The 17798-nt window shown below is 59.7% G+C and overlaps 2 protein-coding genes and 1 long non-coding RNA gene across 8 annotated transcripts; 1 reads left to right on the top strand and 2 right to left on the bottom strand.

Moving 5' to 3' along the window:
• Positions 1-986: 986 nt before the first annotated feature.
• On the bottom strand, positions 987-8462 carry Rusc1 (RUN and SH3 domain containing 1). Of its 3 annotated transcripts, none has more exons than XM_087203498.1 (11): positions 8318-8462; positions 6270-7714; positions 5684-6052; positions 4982-5080; positions 4733-4809; positions 4455-4629; positions 4265-4370; positions 4124-4170; positions 3190-3724; positions 2664-2789; positions 987-1510 (listed from the first exon to the last, which is right to left on the bottom strand). In XM_087203498.1, exons 2-11 carry the CDS (start codon positions 7684-7686, stop codon positions 1342-1344), a joined length of 3120 nt encoding a protein of 1039 aa, XP_087059624.1. In that variant the 5' UTR covers positions 7687-7714; positions 8318-8462; the 3' UTR covers positions 987-1341. The 3 variants fall into 3 exon arrangements, with proteins under 3 accessions (XP_087059624.1, XP_004871193.3, XP_087059625.1); XM_004871136.4 differs by having other exon boundaries at positions 8194-8364; XM_087203499.1 differs by lacking the exon at positions 5684-6052 and having other exon boundaries at positions 8318-8460.
• LOC106008392 (uncharacterized) lies at positions 5075-17747 on the top strand. The gene is made up of 7 exons (XR_015448182.1): positions 5075-5636; positions 7887-8100; positions 8652-8950; positions 9152-12697; positions 12813-12884; positions 13045-13220; positions 14529-17747. It is a non-coding gene; the product is annotated as an uncharacterized LOC106008392 (long non-coding RNA).
• Fdps (farnesyl diphosphate synthase) lies at positions 8579-15020 on the bottom strand. 4 transcript variants are annotated; one of them, XM_004871134.4, is made up of 10 exons: positions 14924-15020; positions 13721-13883; positions 12522-12662; positions 11018-11098; positions 10786-10908; positions 10376-10464; positions 10217-10289; positions 9410-9487; positions 9176-9310; positions 8579-8833 (listed from the first exon to the last, which is right to left on the bottom strand). In XM_004871134.4, the coding sequence occupies exons 2-10, from the start codon at positions 13859-13861 to the stop codon at positions 8633-8635; spliced, it is 1062 nt and encodes a 353-aa protein (XP_004871191.1). In that variant the 5' UTR covers positions 13862-13883; positions 14924-15020; the 3' UTR covers positions 8579-8632. The 4 variants fall into 4 exon arrangements, with proteins under 4 accessions (XP_004871191.1, XP_004871192.1, XP_021104914.1 ...); XM_004871135.4 differs by having other exon boundaries at positions 13721-13862; positions 14924-15018; XM_021249255.2 differs by lacking the exon at positions 14924-15020 and adding an exon at positions 13958-14529 and having other exon boundaries at positions 13721-13862.
• Positions 17748-17798: the final 51 nt, after the last annotated feature.

Here is a 17798-nt window from a genome sequence, read left to right on the forward strand (position 1 = left end):
AGCTCTTCTCATGTCCAAAGGCTGAAAGGAAACTCAACTCCTAAAAAGTAATAGACATCAAGTCATTTTGCTTTTTCTTAATGTTACATTGCCACAGAGTAGCAGCATTAAATAGAGGAAAATGGTGTGTGGAGGTGGGGCTGGCCTAGCAAGCAGGATCCTAGGCCCCTCATAAAGTGGCACTTCTTTTTGTAATATTATTCCTTCCCTTCACCTAGAAAGCATAATTTTAAGGTCTAAATCTTCCATCTTTTTTTGTGTGTGTGTGTACCAGGATCAAACTCAGGACCTTGCACTTGCGAGACAAGCGGTAAAACCACTGAGCTAAATCCCCAGTCCTCCATCATTTTTACTCAAGCTTGTGTTCTATCAGTGTAACAAAAACAAACCTCAGAATAGAGAAGCACTTGCCTAAGTGTGGTGGTGCACACCTGTAATCCCAGCACTTGGGAGGTCGAGACAGGAGCATCACAGAGTTCAAGACCAGCCTGGGCTACATGGTGAGCCCCATCTCAAAAAACCAAAGGAGGGCCAGGGATGTAGCTCAGTGGCACCACACTTGCCTCGAAAGCATAAGGTCCTGAGTTTGATCCCCGGTACCAAAACAAAAAACAAAAAAAAAATGAGAACAGAGAGAAGCACCTGTGAGCGCTCAGGCACAAAGCAGGGCCACTTACCCACCCTTCAGGGGACCCTGAGAGCTGCACGTGAGCCTGAGTGGTGTCACACGCCCGCCATCCTAGCACTCCTGGGGGCCGAGGAAGGAGGATTGGAGCCCGGCCTGGGCAACTTACTGATTTAGCAAGACTCCACCTCAAAATTTAAAAGGGGGTGCGGGTGGAGATGCAGCCCAGTGTGAAGGCCTCGGATTGAGACACAGTGCTGGAAACAAGATGACCGACCACCTGCACTAGGCAGGACACCTCGGGCTTGGGCCCCATACCAGTACCTGCCAGCAGCCTGTCCTGAAGCCGCAGTGACACATATTCGACTCCTGTGCTTTATTGGGACAGACGAGGAAACACCATACCACAGGCTCACCCCCGGACGCCCAGGTTTGAGCGGCCGGCAGGAGTACAGAGGGAGTGCAGGTGGGGTCAGAGACCAGGGCCCGGTGGAGTGGAGTGGGCAGGGCACTCGGGGCGGACTTCGGGAGAGGGACGGGGCTGCACGGAGGGCTCCTTCCTACACGCTGGGGGAGCAGGTTTCACCTTACAGATGGGCATGGGGGGAAGAAGTAAAATTTATTTTAAATAGCAGAAATGGATGTGTCATTGTGCAGGCGGCAAAAATGCTGCTGGGACCGTGCCCGTGCCGGGACACCAGGAGGGATGGGGGCGGCTAGAGCACGAGGGAGGTGTACCCCACGGGCACCAGCCCCTCCGCGCCGTCGCGTCCGCAGCGGAGCCAGTCCTCGCCCATGGTGCCCACGACGCGCAGCACCTCCCCGCGCTGGAAGCTCAGCTGGTCGGGTCCCGCAGCAGTGTGGTCACACAGAGCCCGAACCGCCCTGGGGGTTAGAGGGAGATGCTGGGGTGAAGGGGCGGCCCCGCCATCCCGCAGGCTGGGGCTGGAGGGGCTCGGAATCTATCCACCATCGCCTCTCCAGCGCCTGGCCCAGTCTGCAGCTGCTACTTGACGTGGTGAACGACCTCCTACTCCCCACCAGGCCAGCTCCCGTCCCTGGCGGAGGGAAACAGCTCCCTTTCAACTCAGTTGCTCCTGGCAAAAATGCGGCATCTTGGGCGGGGGATTTAGCTCAGTGGTTTCGCCGCCTGCTGCGCAAGCGCAAGGACCGGAGTTCAATCCCGGTACCAAAAAAAAAAAAAAAAAAGCGGCATCTCCATCCTCACATCCAGTGTCACCAAAGCTCGTCTGGAGTCCGCACACCCTAGTGCTCTGTCACCGTCAGTTCAATATCCTAGTTCGTGCCTCTCTCCTCTGCCTCTGGACCAGGGTCCATAATCTGCGAATTTCCCTGCGTCTTTCTCCCTGCGTCTCTTCTCGGCACTGCTCTCCACATAACAGTCAGAGATCTCGGCAAAACACAGCCAGCACATCACTGCCAGGCTCACGGGCCTTCAAAGGCTCCTCAGCTGCCCACAGACCCCTCCGACACTTGGCCACCAGTGCCTCCTGCGCCTCCTGCCAGCAGCACAGTCCCATGCCATCACCGAGCCTCCCGCAAGCCGCCAAGCCTGGGACATGGCCTTTCCTGGGCTATGAATTTGTATCTGCACCACACCACAAGCTCCTTGGAAGCACAGACTCTGATACGCTGACCTGCATCCCCTCCTGGCATTAACATGTGGCACCAGGAAACACCTGAAAACATCGCTGGATGAATGGAAAATCAAGAACTCCGTTTAGTAAAAGCACAAATCTGAAAATTCCGCTGCAAAGACACACAATTCCTCTGTACACACACCTACACTGTGCCAGGTGCTTTTATGAAATTACGTTTTGTCCTCGGAGCAACCGTAACAAAGATATTACCCTACTTTTACAGAGAAACAAACTAAGGCTCAAAGAAATGAGTGCCACACCAGTAATCCATAGAAAAAGCAAATAGCAACATAAACTACTCCGATTTTAAAGCCCGGCACCCCCTCCCGCCCACTCTGAGCACCAGCGCATGGAGCCACACAGTGCCTAGGCCTCACCTGTGGGCCTGAGCCGCGCCGGGTGCTGAGGCCTCAAGCTCCTTGGGAGAAGGCGTCTCGTGGGGCGGGACCCGCTTCACCAGAGCCAACACACTCACCGCCGGGGGGAGCCAGCTGGATGGCCTCCTGCAGGGAAGAACGGTCACGGGGCTCACCCAGGAAGCCAGGCTTCCAGGGAGCCAGGCCGAGGTCCTGACCAGCTCCCAGTGGTCAGGAGCTGGCACTGCTCAGGGCAGTGGCAGCTGTGGGTGATCAGGAAGACGACGACCAATGTCTTAAAATATGGAAAGTCACATGGGACCTGTGCGACCAGCAGGGTTTGTCCTGGCTTGGAGACCCAGGCAGCTCCTGCTGGGCAACCCCAGAGCAGGCACCAGCAAGCTTTTGTTTTCCTTTTGCTCAGGGCTGTTAAAAGACACGGCCAACCTCTTACCTAAAGGGTCATGAGTCACTAGAGTTTCAAATGAGGCCTCTAGGGGTTCTGAGGGGGGTCGGGGGTCCCGGAGCGGACAAGACTCTCCGATACCTGGACTTCTGGCCTCCGCTCTCATTCTCTGTGGGGCCCCCGGGCACGCCAAATAGTCTCCCCAGCCACGCGCCTCTGCCTGGGGCTGCTTCCTCTGCGGCCAGGGGTCTTTCCTGCGCACTCTCAGCTGCAGTTCCGTGACGCCTGGGTCCCCACCGGAGAAGAGGGAAACCCTCGGAACCCCCAGAGGCATAGACCTGGGAGGCCTGGCTCAGCTGCTCCCACCAGCTGCCTGATGTAGGACTCGAAGGGGCAGAAGGGGCAGGAGCGGCCCCCCGGAGACTCTGGGCCAGGCGGCCCCCCCAGTGCAGCACAGCCTGCACAGTCTGCTGCAGGGCCGGAGGGGGGACCTGAGGGGCAGGAGCCTGCGGCGGGCCCAGGGGCAGGTGGTGGTGGTGCTCAAAGAGCAGGTCCAGATGGAAGGTGAGCACCGACAAGGGCTGCAGCAGAAGCAGCAGCTCTGTGGACAGGGATGGGCAGCCGCCCCAAGCCAGGGAGAAGAATCCGGTGGGCAGGTACAGGACAGACAGCAGGCCTGGGAGAGAGGCCACGTCACCACCCGCCCTGAGCCAGACCCACAGGAGATACAGCCCTGCCCCTGTGGATCCGAGCTTCAGAGCCAGGGCGGGAACAGGAGAGAGACAGTGAGAGCAAGGACAGCGGGGCTGGGAGCCTCCTGTGGGGACCCACAGGCTGAATGGAAGCCAGGGAGCAGGCCAGAGGAGCAGCACGGGTGGCCACCCTGGAGCCCAGAGCCCCAACAGGAAGACTGCTAACAGGAAGCAGAGGGCCGGGCAACAAGGCTTCAATCTTTCTTCCCATGGGAGAAAGAGTAGTAAATCAGAGATCTGGATTCATATTGTGGCGTCTATGGGAGCCAGCAAGAAAGATCCCTTGCCCTCGCCCTCCGTCTCCTCCCAGCCCAGCTTCTGACCTGCATCTTCCTGGAGACTGGAAAACCACAGCTCCAGCTGCTTGGTGCTGAGAAGGGAGGGAAGGCAAGTTGGCGGAGTGGAGCTGCAGGGCCCACTGCTGCGTCCGCACCGCACCGCGCCGCGCCGCATCGGCCACTCACTTGAGGAGGCCCAGGATGAAGGCATGGAAGCGGCTGCGGCTGCTACTCAGAGGGGCCAGGCGGCTGACCTGGCTGTACAGGGATCCCAGGGCCCGCGTGCTGCACCCTGCAGAGGGCGGGCCGGGTCGGTCGGAGGCGCGCTCAGCCAGGCCCCGCCCTGCTTGCCGCGCCCCCCCCCCCCCCCGCTCACCTGGCTTCACAGAAGCCTCCACCACGCTCCAGGGGCTGCTCCTGCGCTGCCCGGCGATGAGATCCTTCCGGAAAGGCTTCAGCCCGTCAGCCACCAGGGCGTGGAGGGCCGGGCAGAGGGTGCTCAGCACCAGGTGCCCCACGTCCGGGCTCAGCCGGCTGTCTCCCAGCTGGGCCTGCGGCGCGCGAGGCAGTGGGTCGAGACCCACCCGGCCACCGCCCACCAAAGCTGCAGCGTCCCCGGTGCTGCACCCAGCACCCTCCCTCCCCCACCCTTACCTTCTGGACCAAGTTGCGGGCAGCCCCGAAGTGCGAGATGATTTTGTCCACCGAGGCGCTGACAGCTATCAGGAGGCCTGGGGGTCAGGAAGGGAAGACTCAGCTGGGTGGGTCTCCGGGCAGGTGCACCGAGGGCGCGCGGGGGGGGGGGGGGCTGGTTCCCGCCGTCAGGCCCTCGGGGCCCAGGGCCGCCTCCTTGAGAGGCCGATCGCCCGCCGGAGGCCGAGGCCGGGGGTCAGCTCCACCGACCTTTCTTCTGCTCCTGCAGTTGCCCAGCTCCACCCTGGGCTTCTGCCATCCACAGGCGCTGGGCCCCGGGGACGCCGGCGAATGACCAGGAACTGCGCACTGGGTGAGGGGAGAAGGACGCGGCGACCTTAGACCTTAACGAGGCTGGAGGCTGCCGAGGACGCCGGTGCCTCTCAGGGGCTGCCCCAGGGCCCTGCGGAACGCGCGAGCGCCGCCTGCCGGCAGGGAAGGCTACCGGGAGCCCCTCCGGCGCGCTGGGTCCTGGAGGCGGGAAGAGGCCGGGCGGCGGGCGAGGGGCACGTGAGAGCCGGGGCCAATGGGCAGACAGACGGGCGGGCCAGGGAGGAGGGCCGAGGGCCCCGGGCGCCGGAAAAGGGAGCCGGGTCCCGCCAAGGAGCCAGCGGAGGGCGCCCCCTGCTGGAGCCGCCGGGGCGCCAGGGCGCCAGGGCTGCACCTCCAGTCCGCAGCGAGGCGGTCCGCGGGCAGGAGTGAGCGGGTCCCTAACCACGGCTTGGCCGCGGAAGCCCGCGTTTCCTGGTCCGGAGCAGGCCGGGAGAGAGACGGGCGCCAGCAAGGGCCAGCGGACTCCCCGCCCTGAAGAGCCGCAGGGCATCGGCCCGGGCTAAAAGGGGGGACCCAGCCGTGCCCCTCGGAGGTACGGACAGCGCCTGGCGAGGCGGCGGGAGGCCCGCTCCGTCTTACGTAGCCTGGGCGCGGGTGGCGGGATCCGGGTCCGGTGCGGGGCCTTCAGCGGGCGCGGCGGCCGAGGCGGCGGGGGGGCCGCGGCGGGGAAGGCGCTATTCCTGGGGAAGAGCGGGGACAGCAGCAGCGCCAGCTCGGGGCTGTCCAGGCAGGGCAGGGCGCCCCGGGCGGGGGGCGCGTACGCGCCCACCGGGGACAGGCGCGCCGGAAGCAGCTGCTCCAAGGGGGGGCTCGGCTCCTCCAGCGGCCACCCGGCCCGAGGCGCCCCGGGCGGGGACCCAGCTGCGCCCGCGCCCCCGCCCTCCAACAGGGGGCGCCCGTCGGCCGAGAACCGGAGAACCCGGGGCCCCGGGAGCGGGAGGGGACCGGCTGCAGGCGGGGATTGGCAGGGCCAGGCACAGGGGGAGGAGGACAGCGGGACGCGCAGCCAGGCGAGGAGGAGCGGGAGAAAGAGGGAGCAGAGAGTTAGTGCCCAGCCTGAGCCGCGCCCAGTCCCCTTTCCCAGCGCCCCGGCGGAGGGGCGGGAACTGGGCAGCGCGGCAGGCCAAGCGAGGCCGCCCTCCTCCGCCTCCTCGGCGGCCCTTACCCTCGCGGCCGGCTCGCGGGCCGGGCTGCTCCGCCTCCTGCGCTCCCGGGACCTCCTCGCCCGCCGCGGGGCTCGCTGCGCTGGCCTCCTCCGGCTGCCCCTCGGCGATGGGCTGCAGCCCCGGCCGGTTCTTCTTCCTCCGCGGAGGGACGGGCGGCGGCGGAGGGCGGGGCGGGACCAGGGCCCAGCCGGCCGGGGGGTCCCGGGGCGGGACCGCCGGGGGCGGGGCGCGGCTGCGGGACCGGAGCTCCTTGAAGGTGGTGACCTCGCGCGGGGGCACGGAGGAGCCGCTCAGCGAGCCGCCGGGGGGCAGCTCCGAGTCGGGCGAGAACACGATGAGCCAGTCGCTGCGGTCTTTCTTGGCCTGCGGCACGAGGGGCAGCCCCGGGCCCCGCTTGCGCTTCTGGGCCAGCTCGTGGAAGGACGTTACGGTCCGGTGGGGCGCCGGCTCCTCGACCACGTCACTCCTCCGGCCCCCGGCCGCTTTCCCCGCGTCCGTTTTCGAGCCAGAATCGGCTGTTCCTGTGTTGCTGTTCCAACCATGGCATTCTCCAGGTTCCGTTTTCCAGCCCGAGTCAGTATTTCCGCTGATTTTCCAACCACAGTTATTGTTCTCTGTGATTTTCCACGCAGCTTCAGTTTTCTCTGTATCAATTTTCCAAATGGGGTTAATTTTCCAACTAGGCTCTGTTCTCCCGGCACCGATCTTCCCATCCTCCTCCTCGGAGAGCTCGGAGGCGGGGAGGTCCTGCTCCCCTCCATCGTCCTCCTCCTCCAGGCCCGGCGAGGGGAGGCCCTGGCCGGCGGTCAGGGCGTTGCAGTTCGAGTCGAGGCCAGGCCCGGGTGGGGAGGAAGCTCCGGAGCAGGAATCGGGGGAGCAGCAGAAGCTGTCTGGGGAGCAGGTGCCCGGGACCGCCAAGGCCAGTGGGAAGCCCTGCTCCAAGGGGACGACGCTGGGCTGGTAGTGGGCATCCTCCTCGCCAGGCCGGTGCCGGGAGTAGACGGAGACGGGGGACTCATCGGGGCTGAGGTCAGAGCAGGAGCTGAGCGAGGATGAGCAGCCGGGGTCGGAGGGCGAGGCCACGCCGTGCTCCTCCTGCGTCGGGCCCGGCTGATTCTGCGTCGGCCCGTGCTCCTGGCAGCACCGGCAGGGCACTGCGGGGCTGTTGGAGTTGGCGTCCACCAAGGTCCCGCCGCAGGGGCCGCTGCTCTCCTTGCCCCCGGTGTCGCCCGGGGGAGGGGACGCGCTCAAAGGCCCCTCCCGCAGCTCGGGGCGGCGGGACAGGTGCAGGCCCAGGGAGACGTGCTGGAGGTGGATGTGGTTGAGGTTGCAGAGTAACGCCCGCTGAGGGGACAGCATGGTGCCTGCCGCGACCCGGTGGCCTCTGGAGAACCAGCAGGACTGGGCCTCTCGCATCCACCCACCTGGCCACGCAGATGCAGACCTGGAAGACAAGAGTGGAGAAGCCAGCCAGTGAGGGCGAGGGCCGCAGGAAGGACAGCGAGGTGACTGATAGGCGGCAGGCGCAGGCCTAGAAAGGCGCTGGCTGCTTGGGAGTATAACTGAGATGCAGATCCCCCTCGACTGGCCACTAATTTCCACTGCGGTGTTTGCAGGTGCAGCCGGATGCAAATCCCCGGGAACGCAGAAGGGAGGGCAGAGAATGCGGCTGCGCTCTGGCTCTCCGCAGGGGTTCGGAGCTTGGAAAAGGAGGGGCCCAAGGGACCCCGATCCTTTCCGCATCCATCCGGCCCTGGCCTCCAGCCCACCCGGCGTTCCTGGGGAAGCCGCAGAGACCCCGCCCCGGTGCCCTGAAATGAAGCAGTAGAGGTGAATGCGGGAACGGGGCGGGGCGGAGCAGAGGGGCGGACAGCGCGGCCTCCGTGGGCTCTAGCCCGCAGCGCTCGCACTGGGTGCCCTCACCCCTGGCTCAGCCGCCGGTCCGTTCTCCGCCGGTCTCCATCATCAGCCACCGCCCATCCTTTCCCTAGCGCTTTCCCGGCTTCCCTGCCGCGCCCAGAGCACCCGCGGGCCGCGCTGTCCTCACCGGGTCCTCCTGAGCCGCTCGGGGGCCTAGGGCGGCTGTTGGCTCCCGGGTCCCCAACAGCGGGGTCCAGAGCGGAGGGGGGGGGCGCCGGGAAGAGCCGCTGGCCGCGCAGCCGCACCCCTTGGCCTGCGGGCGGGGCGGACTCGGGGCCTGACGTCACGATCCGTGGCTGCCCAGGCCCCGCCCGTAGCTTCCCCGCCGGTCGGAGGCACGAGGCGGCCACGGCCTGATTCCGGCATGAGCGAGGCAGACACAGGCACGAGGGGTTCGCGGTACTTTATTAAGCGGCCGCCCTCCCGCCCCGTGGTCTCCAGGTCACTTTTTCCGCTTGTAGATCTTGTTCGCTAGCCCCAGGAAGATGGCCGCGGGCAGCGACGCGGCGTGCTGCTGGACGAGGCCCTGGAGGCGGCTGTAGCTGTCCTCCTCGTACCGCAGGAACGCAGCCGGCAGGTCCAGCTCCTCGTACAGCGCCTTCACCCTGGCCACCTTCTCGGCGTCCTTCTGCCCATAATTCTCCTGGAAAGTGGAGAACAATGGACTCGGCTTCCCCGGCGCCTCCAGGCCTTCTGCGCGCGCTCCTCCTCCACCGCCCCAGGGCTCGGGCCCACCGTCCTCAGGCCAGGGGTCCCCTAGGTGGGCAGCACCGGAATTCTGGGCCAGGTCATGGTCTGGGGGAGCTGTTCTGGGTGCTGTTTGGCAGCGCCCTCACCTCTACCCACTAGACACATTTTAGCACAAGCATTCACCAAGTTGTGATGACAAAGTTATGTCGTCTTTGCCAGACGTCGGCCCCAACTGAGAACCTCTGCTCTACCCCCTTTCTCATCCCCGCAGAGACCCCAGGCTGCTCCTGGGCACCTGCAGGATCTGGCGCTGCTCCAGAGTCGCCCGCTGCAGGCACTGAACCACCAGCCAGCTGCATTTGTTGTCCTGGATGTCGGTGCCAATCTTCCCTGTCACACTGGGGTCCCCAAAGAGGTCAAGGAAATCATCCTGGGTGGGGTGGGGGCAGCACAGGAAGGATGAGGGGCTCCAGACAGGCCAAGAGGAGGGCTGCTCCCTGCCCCCTGCCACGCCACTGGGCCTTCCCACCTGGATCTGGAAGAACTCGCCCATCTCCGTCAGGATCCCCCTGGCGCTGCTGTGCTCCTTCTCCCCGTCTATGCCAGCCTGCAGGGAGGGGAGCGGGCACCACAGGGCCTCATGTTCCCGGAGCCTGCAGCGGCCTCGCCCTACTGCAGCGCCCAAGGGTCTCTCCTTCCAGGTGTCCTTGCCGACCCAGATGCAGGAAGCCCGACCAACAGGCCGGCCTCTCCCACTTATCTCAGCTGGGCTTCAGAACGCCCCCATCCGGTGTGGGTTCCAGACTGGCCCATTCTGAGGCCCCTGGGAGCCTCTGTCACCCTGAGCCTTCTTCCTAAGCTTTCTGTCACCTCCAGTGCCTTTCAGGATGGAAAGTAAGTGATGCCACTGACAGCATTTGAATCCAGCCTTCTCCCTCTCAGCCTCTCAGAATTACCTCCTCATTCCTCCCCACACTCATATGCAGGATCTATCGGCTTCTATGTGCCAGGTTCATCTTTACAGTCCTGTGGGGCAGGAATTTGATCCCAGTCTCACAGCTGAGGAGAAAGACTCAGAGCTGGCATGGGTGCACATCTGTAATCCCAGCACTTGGAAGGCTGAGGCAGGAGAATCACTGTGCCTGTGCTATATACAGTGAGTTCAAGGCCAGCCTGAACTACATAGTGAGACCCTGTCTCAAAACACCAAAAATAAAAATAAGCTGAGAGACTTAAGTGGCTTGCCCAAGGTCACACAGCCATTCAGCAGGGCACATGACTGTCCCAGTTATGTACTCTGCCCATGTGGGGCATGGGGGTGAGGAGGCTGACTCACCATGTACATGGCAGCAGCGACAGGCAGGTAGAAGGAGTAGAAAGCTGTCTTGTACTTGACAATAGATTTGTACCTGAGTCGAGGGACCAGATAAAGCCCTCAGAAGGCCGTGCCCACTCTGCACCCTCCTCACCGGCCAGACCCAGGTCCAAGGCTCACCTCTTCTCAGTGTATCTGCTGAGGTCCACCTGGCCCTGGGGGGCTGTGATGAGGTCCAGAGTCTGCCCGACCTCCGTCTGGTAGGAAGTCTAAGGGAGAGGAACACGGCTGTGAGCCAGGCTTCCTCCAGATACAGGAGCACTGACATCTGGGCCTGCATCCCACGCTCCGTCCCAGCCGACAGTGGGCAGTCGGACATTGAGCAGGAGACACGGAAACTGCAGGCCCACGAGCATGTGGGCCCCTCATTACCACATCTTCCCATCCCACAGCTTGGGGAGCCTTCCGCCACTCCTGCATGCTCCCAGCGCCCTCCCTGGTCCACCTTGCCAGGTGATCTGGATGAGCACATCCTGGAGGCCAAGGCCACTGTGGTGACCACTGGGCCCGGGCATCGGCCAGGAGCGCACCTGCAGGAAAAGCTCGAGCAGGTTCAGGTAGTAGGGCTGCTCCCGGCAGTGCAGCCTCAGCAGGCGGTAGATACAGGATTCCAGAAGGAAAGCATCGTTGATGGCATCCAAACCTATGCCTGGCTGTTGGGGCATGGGGAAAACAAGTCATTCATCTCTGGCTTTCGCTCCTACCTGGAAGTATCACCCAGATACCGCCACCAGGCTGTATGCTGTCACCTCCCCACATTACCTTCTGATACCAGCAGGCCCGTCCCCGGCGGGTCAGGGATGAGTCCATGATGTCATCTGCCACCAGGAAGAAAGCTTGCAGCTAGGAAAAGGAAGAGACCCAGGCCCTTTACTGTGCCTTAGATGCACACGGAGCTGGGAAGGATGCCAGCGTGGGGAGGTCCAGGGCTTTAGTGGCGAAGACCTTGTAAAGTGACAAACCTTTTTGGCTCAGACTCCCCATCTACAAGACAGGGCCACAACACTTATTTCCAGGGTAACAGCTGAAACTGATCTCTGACATCTCCTATTTGGGGGAGAGGGAGTTGTACCCAGGCTGGCCTCCAGCTTGAGATCTTCCTGACTCAGCTCCCAAGCTCTACGATTACAGGCATGTGGATCTGATCTGTGAAATCTCTAATCAGCTTGTCCCTGGTCCCAGCGGGATGATAAAACACCTTCACATAAGGTACGATTGGCAAAAACTACAATGAATGCTTAAAAAAGATTATTTCATCAACTGAAGACACTAATAAGCCAGACATGGTGTCACATGCCTGTAATCCCAGCACTCCGGGAGGCTGAGGCACAGGGATTCCAAATTTGAGCCCAATCTAGGCAATTTACCAAGACCCTGTCTTAAAAAATAAAAAAGGGGGGACCAGGGATTTAGCTCAGTGGTGCCGCCACCTGCCTCACAAGCACAAGGTCCCAAGTTGGATCCCCAGGACCAAAAAAAAAAAAACAGCTGGGGTGGGGAGCGCTTAGGACATACTTTAGACCAAAGGCCCAGAGTTCCACTCCTAGGACTACAAGAAAATATGTATTATGAGAACTCAGCACTCCTCTCCTAGTGCAGGCTTTAGGCCAGGCCAACAACCATACCCCTTCAAAGGCCCGGAGCCAGAGAGAGAAGACAAGGAGCTGTGAGGACTGGAGCTGAGTGGAGCCACACAGGAAGCCTGGGTGCCTTGGGGGCCTAAAGGAAGCAGCTCCACTTGGCTTCAGACAGCTCTGCTGTATACACAGACCCAGAGGTTGCAGTTTTCCAACTAATGCCAGAAATCTGGGGGGTTTCTGTTTGGTTTGGTTTTGCAGTACTGGGAATTGAACACAGGGAGTGCGGAGCTACATCTCCAGCCTTTTATTTTTTATTTTCAGACAGGAAGTTATTCAGGCTGGTCTCAAATTTGCAATCCTCCTGCCTCAGCTTCAGGAGTAGCTGGGATTATAGGAGGGTACTGCCAACCCAGTGGTGTGAAACTTAGGGGATTTAGGCTTAAACATTTTCAAAAACTCAGTGGGTGTCCAGTGTTGCTTCTGTTTTAGAATAATCTTTTGGAAGGAACATGACAATTTATAGCTGACCTCTGCCCAAGGAAAACCTTGACACCCCGTTGGCAATTCTATGTTGCTTTTGGCAAAAGAGTAATCAGCCCTTAAGTAATTCACTGCCTGAGTCTGGCTGAAGCACTAGACAGAAACACACCCGCCCGACCCGCCATGGTGCACTCAGGGCCTCTCACCAGCTCCACACACCAGCCCACGGTCAGCACTCGCTGCATGCTCTCAGCATCCTGTTTGCTTGGCTCCACCAGCTCCTTGAATGCTACCAGCACCGTCAAGCCCCGGATGTACTTGCCTCCAATGGCATTGTACTCTAGGACCTGTAGCCAGGGGAGAGGGACAGGGAGCAGTGACTGTGAGTTCTTCTTTCCAACCCCATAAATTCATCTTCCCCAGCCCAACCCCCACCCCCACCCCCACCCCCTGCCCCGAGAACCTTAGGATTGCTTCTCTCTCTACTCTGTCCCCAGCATCCTGCAGCACAGCTGGAAGAGTTGCCAAGGGCCCAGTGCCTAACCATGCCCTCTGCATTCTCTGCCCCAGTAAGTTCAAAGGCTCCTGCAGACTAAATCCTCCAAACCCAGAACTCAGGGAAACACAGCCACAGAAACAGCTGACTCGCTCAAGTCCCTCAGGCTGATTGCACCCCACACACTTCCTCTGCACAATCCATCCATCCCAACTATTTCCTCCTCCCCACAGTTCAACCCATCTGCAGATGAAACGCCTGCCTGCGTTAAAGACAAGGTTCCTCCAGCTGGGCAGAGGAGACCCAGGCTGGGGGGCATCTCCCCTCCTCCAGTGGCTCCTCCCTCTGCTGCCCTGCTGCCATCCAGAGCCAACGCAGAGGGAAGATGTTCTTCCTAGTCCTTATCCAGGTACAGACAAGGCCCCTCCCTTTGCCTTGGTTCCCTTCAGGCAGACGAGAGACCACATTCATAAAAAGAATCTTACTCCATATTTCATGAAAGTAAAAGGGAGAGAAAATAAAAGAACGTAGGTGTTACAGCAGTCCTTCCTGTCCTGGAACAGGGTTTCAACACAGTCCGGTCTCTGGGGAGTCACTCAGCCCCCTGACCTTCCCCCAGCTGTCTGCCATGGGAGCATTGTAAGGTTTCAGGACCCAGAATCAAAGATCGACCAGGTCTGAGGCCTCCACTCCCAGGAAAGCACTCTGAACGGCCCACCTTCTACAGAGCCAAAAGTCAGGGCGATGGGCTGTGTGCATCTACCCGCCCAGGCCCCCCACTCCTGAGGCTCCTGAGTCACCCAGGTGAAAGCCTCATCCACATCCACCACGCCATCCCCCAAAGCCCTCACTGAATCTCACCCACACACAGTGACCAAGTCTCACTTCCTTGAGTCACAAATCCCTCACCTCCTTGAGCCGGGCTAGGACATCTCCAATCTCTGGGTGCTCTGTGTCTTCTTCAGTCAGCACCCTGACAATCTGAGAGAAGTGCTGGATGAAATTCTGCTTTTCTTGAGCATAAACATCCGACTTCTGGTCTCCACTCATCCTGAGAGAGGAGCAAAGTGCTCTGAGAAAAGGAAGAACCAGTGAGAAATCCAGCCAGGGGCTCCCCTCCCCCAGGCCCCTCCCACGCACACTCACCGAGGCTGCTCTGTCCACACTTGGCACCAGCAGCGGGCACCGTGCCAGGCCCCCAGGAGGGAGGGCCTCCGCGGGGAACCCAGCCACCTCTCCCTGGGTCCCCAGCAGGGGGCGGGCAGCAGGAAGACCCCCACAGATCTCAGCAAACGGGACAGGGGCATCGTGGGGGTGGCATAGGGAAGGGGCGCGAGCACTCCCTGCAGGGGCAAGCACCGAAGGCAGATGCGCGGGGACAACACCTGTGTCACCCCCACGCCAAACTTCTGCCTCCGGGCCCAGAATCTCCCGCCCTGTAGTGGCCAATATTTGGGTATAATTACAGCAAAAGCATATGTAGAGGACAAAAAACATGTGGGTGACTGAGATCCGACAGATCTTCACTTAAAATAAGACAGCTAAAACTGAATGCCTTCAAGGCTTCTTTGCACAAGGCGGCGATGGCACACAGCAAGAGAGCACCAGGGACAAGGGGCTGGGGAAGGCCTCAAGTCACCCGTTGTACAGAAGCCAAACTGAGGCTCCGGGAGATAAACAGCCACAAAGCTAGTACCCAGGTCTACCTTGCCGGCAGTGAAGAGGGACACCCAGGCTCTGAGCTACGCCCCGGGGAGCGGACGATAACAAGCTGGAACCCGTGGGTGCTAAGGACACATGGTCTGCAGCACTGGAACGAGCGACCCGGGCCTCACAGGAGAGCGGGGACCGCGCAGGTGAGCTCGGAACCGCTCCGGGCGGAGGGCTCGCAGCAGGAGTTAACTGGGGGACCGGGCAAGTTCCGGGCTTCGTGACAGTACATGGGCAGAGTTAGGAAGTTTCCTGAAGCACAGAGGGGCCAGCCAGTCCGATCCACCGACTCCTAGAAAATCAGGCCCGGCACACAGGCTGGACTCTGCGCCGCACATACTGCCGAAAATAAGGCTAGGTCTGGGACCTCTGCATGTATCCCCAGCGCTCGACAGCTCTCACCTGTTCAGGACGCAGTTCCAGCCTGGTCCAGATTGTTGGCTGGGTAAGACTAAGAAACGCGCTCGGCGCTGGGCCCTCTGGGTCGGGTAGTTCTCGGTTCCCCCTAGGTGGCGGCAGGAATATGGACCATTAGACTACGACTCCCGGCGTTCCCTGGACGGGGGCGGGACGACTCGAACTAGCGCGGCTGGCGCGGCGGAGACCGGCAGCGCTGACTGGCTACTTATCCTCGTGTGAGCATGGGGCCCTGTGACGCACGACCAATGGGAGGGCTGCTCGCCGGGCGACGGGCCGGGAGACGCACGCCTGGGAGGTAGGTGATGTGGGGCTTGAGGCCAAGGGCCGAAAGCGAACGAGGGTGGGAATGTTCAGTCTGTTACCCTGGCTCCTTCTCTTCGCGTACAGCTGATTAGCATGTTAGTACAACCCCAGCAGAACTGACTTTACCACTTATTCTAACTCGGGAAAAGAATGTAAAACCCTGGATGCCCCGCTGACTCTCCTGAAATTGGTTTTCCTCGTCTGTTTAATGAGGGTAGTAAGTAAGATAGCTGGACTGGGCTTCCTCACCATTCATTCACCATGCAAAAGTTATTTGCTGCCGGGTGCAAGCCTGTAATCCCAGCTCTGAGCTGAGGTAAAAGGATCGCCGTTGAGTCCTGTGCAGCCTGGGCTACCGAGTGAGACCACGCGAGCGAGTGTGTGGAGGGAAGGAGACATGTTTAACAAGTGTAAATGATGAAAGAGTAGAGCAGGAAAGGAGGACAAAGGATGGGAGGACCCTACTGTAAAAAGGCGTGATAACAGCTCTGCGTGGTGGTGCAGGCCAGCCTGGGCTACGTGCTGAGAGCCTGTCTCGAAAAACAAAGTGATCCGGGCCCGGGGTTTTAGCTCAGTGGTCCCGCACCTGCCTCGCAAGCTCAAGGTCTTGAGTTCGATCACCAGTTCAGAAAAAAAAAAAAAAGTGATCAGAGAAGGCCTCACTGACAAAATGATATCTGAAAACAAATCAGTGCCCTCTACTAAGGCTGGATTAGGTTCCTTAATTGGAAAACCTCAAGGAGACCATTGGGACTGGATTGAAGGGAAGATAGTAGAGGGGAGGATTGAGAAATTGCAGGGGTCCCCGGGCATCAGGCTTTCACTGTGCAGACAGCATCTGTGGGCACGAGCTCGTGTGTCCGCCGCGTTCTCGGCGCTGCCTGCTTTTCCCAGACCCCTCTCAGGATGTGCTCTGTAGAAGGGAGAGGTGTTCGTGGGAATGGAATCCAAGGCCTCACCCATGCTGGGCAAGCACTCTAGCCCTGAACTCTGTCCCCGGTTCGCCCAGTCTGATTGTCTTTTCTTTTTTTTTGGTACGGGGGATCAAACTCAGGTTCTTGTGCTTGCAGGGCAGGTGGCAGAACCACTGAGCTAAATCCCCGGCCTGTCTGTCTGTCTGTCTTTCTTAAGACAAGTTCTCACTATCTCCCTACGTAGTTCCAGGCTGGTCTTAAACTCACCATGTAGCCCAGGATGGCCCCATATTTGTAATCCTCCTGCCTCAGCCTCCTGAGTCCTGGGATTGCAGTCATGCACCACCATGCCTGATTCTCAAAAATAACTTTTAAAGGGATGGGGCTGAGGATGTAACTTAGAGCAAAGGCCCTGGGCTTGATTCCCCCCCCCCCAAGAAAAAAATTGTTACTGTTTTCTGTTTTCTGGTTTTGTATGTCTGTTCCTTTATATACTGGGGGTTAGACACAGAGCCTTCACACGAGCTACGTCTCCAGTCCTTTTTAATTTTTTTTTTTTTTTTTTTTGAGACAGGGTCTCACTACAGCTGATCTCAAACTTGTGATCCTCCTGCATTAGCCCCCCAGAGAACTGGGATTTCAGGTATGCACCACTATGCCAGACTCAATTTCGGTTTGAGCTGATGAAAAGTTAGGGAAATTGATAGTGATAATGGCTGCACAACATTGTGAATGCACTTAATATCCCTGAACTGCACATCTCCAAGTGATCGGTCTTATCTCTTATGTTGTGCATAGTTTATCACAGTGAGGTAGCTCCCCCAGGCCCATGACAACCCTGCCTCTCTGGCAGTGTCCTCGTGTGTGTGTGTGTGTGTGTGTGTGTGTGTGTGTGTGTGTTCCAGGGATGGATTTCAGGGAGTCCAAGACAAATGGTGAGGACACCGAGTGCTCTCAAGAGGAAGGAAGGAGATGAAGTGGTCTAAAAGAGGTTGCTGCTAAGGCGAGTGGAAAGCGGTCCTGACTGCTGTGTATTGTACCATGCTGCTGACTGCATAAAAAAGGAAGACTGTACATCGTTTCTGTGTGTTTGTTTGGTTTTGGGTACTGGGATTGAACTCAAAACTTTGTGCTCCCAAGGCAGGCACAGTGCCTCTGAGCTAAATCCCTGACCCCATCGTTTGTACCTGATGGAAATATCACGGAGGGTGCATAGAAAATTCAGAACCAATGGGCTGGGGATTTAGCTCAGTGGTTTCTGAAGGACCCTAGTTAGCAAGACAGACTCCATATTGCTGCTTGACCCACCTGCTTGCCCTTTAGATGAACTCAGAAGGAGGAAGCTTAGAAACCTCCTCCCCTTAGAAAGTCTCTTTAGAAACAATTAATCAACTACTGTTTTACAAATGTTCTAACAGCAGGACGTTCCGCTTCTGTACCTTTTGCTTGCTTTACTAGTTCTATCCCATGGAGGGGGGCCTAGAAACTGCTGGCCTCAAAGGTGTATAAAACATGTTTGTCAACCCCCAGCCGGGGCTCGAGTCCTCGGCTCGGGTCCCGGCCGGTAATAAACTCCTGTGTGGATTTAATATCGGTCTCTGGTTGGTTCTCTCTCGCTGGGTGTAACAGTTTCACTGCCT

The sequence above is a fragment of the Heterocephalus glaber genome, unplaced genomic scaffold (assembly GCF_053883595.1).
Source record: "Heterocephalus glaber isolate CG9 unplaced genomic scaffold, H.glaber_assembly_v1.0 deba00001795, whole genome shotgun sequence".
Taxonomy (NCBI): domain Eukaryota; kingdom Metazoa; phylum Chordata; class Mammalia; order Rodentia; family Bathyergidae; genus Heterocephalus; species Heterocephalus glaber.